Raw genomic sequence first — 4425 nt, forward strand, 5'->3', positions numbered from 1 at the left:
AAAAAAAAAAAAAAAAAAAAGAAGTACATGTAAAAGGAAATGTCAGCAACCCACCTGGGGAAGGAAAGGTCAGAACAGATGTGTTAAAAGGGGGGAATAGAAGAGACACAAGTTTGGAGACATTGACTGGAGAATGTCGGATTCTAACCCATATATTCACATGTTGGTTTTATTTTGACACAAGTTTTTAGAAACAGGAGCCACATCCAGGAAGAGATCAAATGTAGCCTGTACATAACCTGGAGTAGAACAGATGTTTTGTGTGAAATTGTCATCTGTCACTTGGCAGGCATCAGAAATCTGTGAGCACAACACACCCAGTTGACAAACAGGGGCCCTCCCTCACATGTTTGTCTAGCCTCAGGTCTATATGGCTAGCCACATCAAGGAAGCTGTGACATTAGGAAGCTGGTGGTGGCTCTGACAGGTGTGGCTTCACTGAAGAAAATCTCTGAGAAAGAGGCAGTTCCCGGTGACATTCACATGCTGGATAGCTAGGAGCAGCATTCACTGGGTGTGAGAAAATGGGGCAAAAGGCCTCACAGCAGGTGGCTCCGAAGGTCAGCCAGGAGGTTCTCCTCATGTGTGAGGTGGTCGGTGCGGCTATTTCCCACGCAGCGCAGAAGCTGAAGGAGTACCTTGTGTTTGAGTATCCGCTGAGCAGACTCTGCCTTGCAGCGAGTTCACTGACTGAGATCTTCCTCGTCCACTTTGTTACCTTCTGCCAGGAAAGGGGAGCGGATGAGTGGCTCACCACCACCAAGATGACCAAGCATCAGGCCTGGCTCTTTGGAGCAGACTGGATTTGGACCTTCTGGGGACCTGATAAGCAAATACGGCTTCAGGTGGCAGTGCAGACCCTGAGGATGGCTTCGCTCCCTCTGACGGACCCAAAATCCTGTGAGTCAAGGGGAGAAGAGTCTTGGAAAAAAGGCAGATTTGACAAGCTGGAAGAGTTCTGTAACTTGGTAGGAGAGGACTGTCTGGGTCTGTTTATCATCTTTGGTGTGCCTGGAGAACCTAAGGCCATCAGAGGCGTTGTCCTGGAGAGCGTCAGAAACAGGATGGTGGAGAGCCAGCTGCCAGGGCGCAAGGCTGTGGAGCAGTTTGTGCTGGAAACAGAGGATTGTGTCTCCATCAAAGAGCTGCTGGGGAACTGTCTGAGTAAAAGAGATGGGCTGAGTGGCATGGGCAGGGTTTACATCCGCATCCTCTAAACTGGGCATGTTGCTGTGACTGGCCTGTGAGACAGAACAGGAGGACAATCCCCAGCACAGGGCTGTCCACCCCCTACATTGACTGAAAGTGATCACCTTGCTAGTGTCAGTTACGGAAAAGGAAAGGAAAAAAAACTAGCTGTGTCTTGGGAAATTTTACTTTGGGCTTTATTAAAAACTAAAAATTGGGAGAGAAAATGATAAATTATGCATAAAGTTTTATTTGGAAAATAAAAAGTTGTCTTTGAACTCATAGTCACAAGCATAAAATGTTACTGCTGTTGTAAGGAGAGCAACTGTTCATGAGGTGTGGTGGGGGTGCCAGTTTTGTCTCAGGACTCCTAAAGAAAACTTCCCACTGCTGACCTGAGCCCTCCCTCCACAATTGTTCCTTCTCAGCAACTCTACACATAAAGGACTTTCAAAGGATTTAACATAGGGTTCAACTGGGTGTTATCTTTACCATGAGTTACTGAGTCACTGGTGAAATATGTGTATTCACAGTAAGGAATGTATTTTCAAGCACAATGGTCATATTTTCTAAAATGTCTTCTTGGGAGTTAACAATATAAAGAGCAATTGCCACTATTTACTGACCTTGTGTTGGGCCCAGTGCTTTAAATATATTATTATAATTTGCACATAAGGCTCTATTAAGAATTAGGTATTTGTTGCTATTTGTCTACGATGTGTGTAATTCCCAAGTCATGAGCTGTTAACAAAAAGCCAAGTCTCCACTTAAGGCTCCAACTCTTCCAGCAATACATGAAGTGACGTGACTCTTAAGCACAAAGATGCCCACCTGTGAGGAAGCTGGCAGTGGTTTGTCTCTGCCTCCCTCCTGCTCTCACTCTGTGCTGCCCTTCCTAGCCTGTTCTCTAGCGTGGAACCCTTGCTGAAACATGGAGCATGCTGATGTGGTCAGTGCTGTAATCCTAGCCCTGGGGGAGGCTGAGGTAGAATGGCCGTGAATTTGAAGCCCAACCCAGGTTACCTGTCAAACTCTGGGTTAGCAAGGGCTACCCAGTGAAACTTGCCTTCAAACAACATGGGCCAAATCTCTATATACCTACCCTCCGAAAAACAAAATAAAACAAAACAAAGGGCTTCTCATAGCCTTGATCCTCTCTGTGTTTGGGAATCTAGGGCTGGATGACATCATCATAGGCAAGATGGCATACTGGATGGCTGTTTAAAGTAAGCAGTACATTTGATGTTATGGTCTGTGTCACTGGAACTTCTCTGTTTTACATCATTTATTTAGAAAGGCTCATTGCAGGCCATTGAGTCTATACAGGACCAGGTACAGGTCACGGTTGCTGAAGATGGGATGAGGTCAAATCTGAAGCCAACGCTTCCCCATTCCACTCACTTATCCTGGAGCTGGTTTTTCTCTGGTTGCACATTTCTCCCTCTGTTGATCGCAGCCCTTGCAACCTATTCTGGGGCTCTGGCATCTAGTTACAAATACCTAGTAGGTTACCAATAGTGCCTATCTAATTGGCTCTCCTCTGTGACTCCATCTGTCCTCTCCAGGCCATTGTCACTTCCCTGGGTACTTTGGTAATCCCTTTTGCTTTGTCTCACCCCTGCCCTAAATAATCGTGTATAACTACTTTTTCTTCAGTTAAACCTCTGGGATATGCCATTTGATTTCTTCTAGATTCCTAATGCCTCCAAGTTTTTCCATTCAAAGGGTAAGGGTAAGGGAATAGGAAAGGTGTGATTCATACTTCCACTCTGGAGGCAGGAAAATTCCCATAAATTCATATCCAGCTTGGGACACAGTCTCAAAAACAAAATAAAGATGGCAATGCCTATCTTGTAGTACTGCTATTGGTTATCTGAAATTCAGCCACTGCATTCTTCCCTACCCAGCACACAGGATGGGCAGAAAACAGAGATAGACGTTACTTCAGTATGGGCAGAGCCTAAAGAAAGAGCCTGCTCCTGTCTTCTATCCACTGAGCCTTGGATTCAAATGTAAATACACAGACAAGTCCTGGAGGAAGCAGGGGAAGAATTTCTGTAATCCCTATGTCATCTCCTTGCTGCAAGAAAGAATTGAGTACACAGCCTTCTCTGCCTTGCTTTTCCATCTTTGAAACATGTATTTAGCCTGAAGCCCTCTCCTTAATGAAGTTAGAATGAGGAAGAATGAGAAGACAGTCCTATCCTGGAAATTGGATGAGACGCAGTGTTTAATATTGTAGTAAATGAGTATCAATACACACAATTACTTATCAATTTAACTTTAAACAAAGATAGGGCTGAGAATATGGCTCAGTGGTAGAGTGTTTGCCTAACACCTGTACAAGGTGTTCATCTACTAGTACTGTAAAATATGAATATTATAGAATATGGAATACTGATAGAGACCTCCATTTCCCCTCTTGGTTGGCACAGTATTTGTGATGGTTAATCACAAATTATTAACTTAGCTGGATTTAAAATTGCTAAGAAAATACACCTCTGGATGTGGTTGCAAGTTTGGAAGACCCCTGGTGAGTATGGACAGCACCATCCCATGAGCTGGGGCCTTAGACTGAATGAAGAAGAGAGAGTGAGCAGAGCACCAGCATCTATGACTGCTTTGTGACTGCGGAGGCTGTTCATCACCAGCCTCAAGATCCTATTGTCACGATGCACTGTACCCTCAGACTGAGCTAAAATGAGCTCCTTTATTCTTAAGGTTCTTCAGCCAACCATTTTGTCACACCATTGAGAAGAGAAACTATTGCAATGTTTATCGGCATAAGATATACAGCATCTTTGGTCTTGTATCCAACGAGCATGTTTTGTTTTATGTTTTTTTTTAAAGAAAGGTTTAATGTAAATTGATAGACTTATTTACGAATCATTGCTGAATGTCTATTGGACAAAGACCTGTTTTATGCCCTATCAACCCAAGTATGCAAAGGATGAAGTCCCCATTCTTGGGGGTTTTCTATCTTATGTTGGATGGTACAATAAATATATGTATGCATCTTTTCAATGCATCTTTAGATACTTCCAAGGATTCTGTAAAGAGAAGGTGTGAAGAAGGCCAGTGAGATGGCTCAGTTGGTACTGGGTTATTTTTGAGGCAGGATCTCAGAACATAATGTGCAGTGTAGTGTGGCCTTGAACTTGCAGTCTTTCTGCCTCAACCTCTGAAATTCTGGATGTCCTTTCACCCTAAACAAACAAACAAAATGGAACAGTGGTA

At 43.9% G+C, this 4425-nt stretch overlaps 1 protein-coding gene across 1 annotated transcript; it reads left to right on the forward strand.

Annotated features, from left to right (window-relative positions):
• The first annotated feature begins 404 nt into the window (after nucleotides 1-404).
• Rep15 (RAB15 effector protein) lies at nucleotides 405-1337 on the forward strand. Its single transcript, XM_021191834.1, has one exon. It carries the CDS (start codon nucleotides 525-527, stop codon nucleotides 1215-1217), a length of 693 nt encoding a protein of 230 aa, XP_021047493.1. The 5' UTR covers nucleotides 405-524; the 3' UTR covers nucleotides 1218-1337.
• Nucleotides 1338-4425: the final 3088 nt, after the last annotated feature.

This window comes from Mus pahari, chromosome 2 (assembly GCF_900095145.1).
Source record: "Mus pahari chromosome 2, PAHARI_EIJ_v1.1, whole genome shotgun sequence".
Classification (NCBI taxonomy): Eukaryota; Metazoa; Chordata; class Mammalia; order Rodentia; family Muridae; genus Mus; species Mus pahari.

What these genes read in the sequence shown, in the direction of transcription:
- Rep15 (XM_021191834.1), top strand. Translation starts at nt 525, where the DNA reads ATGGGGCAAAAGGCCTCACAGCAGGTGGCTCCGAAGGTCAGCCAGGAG.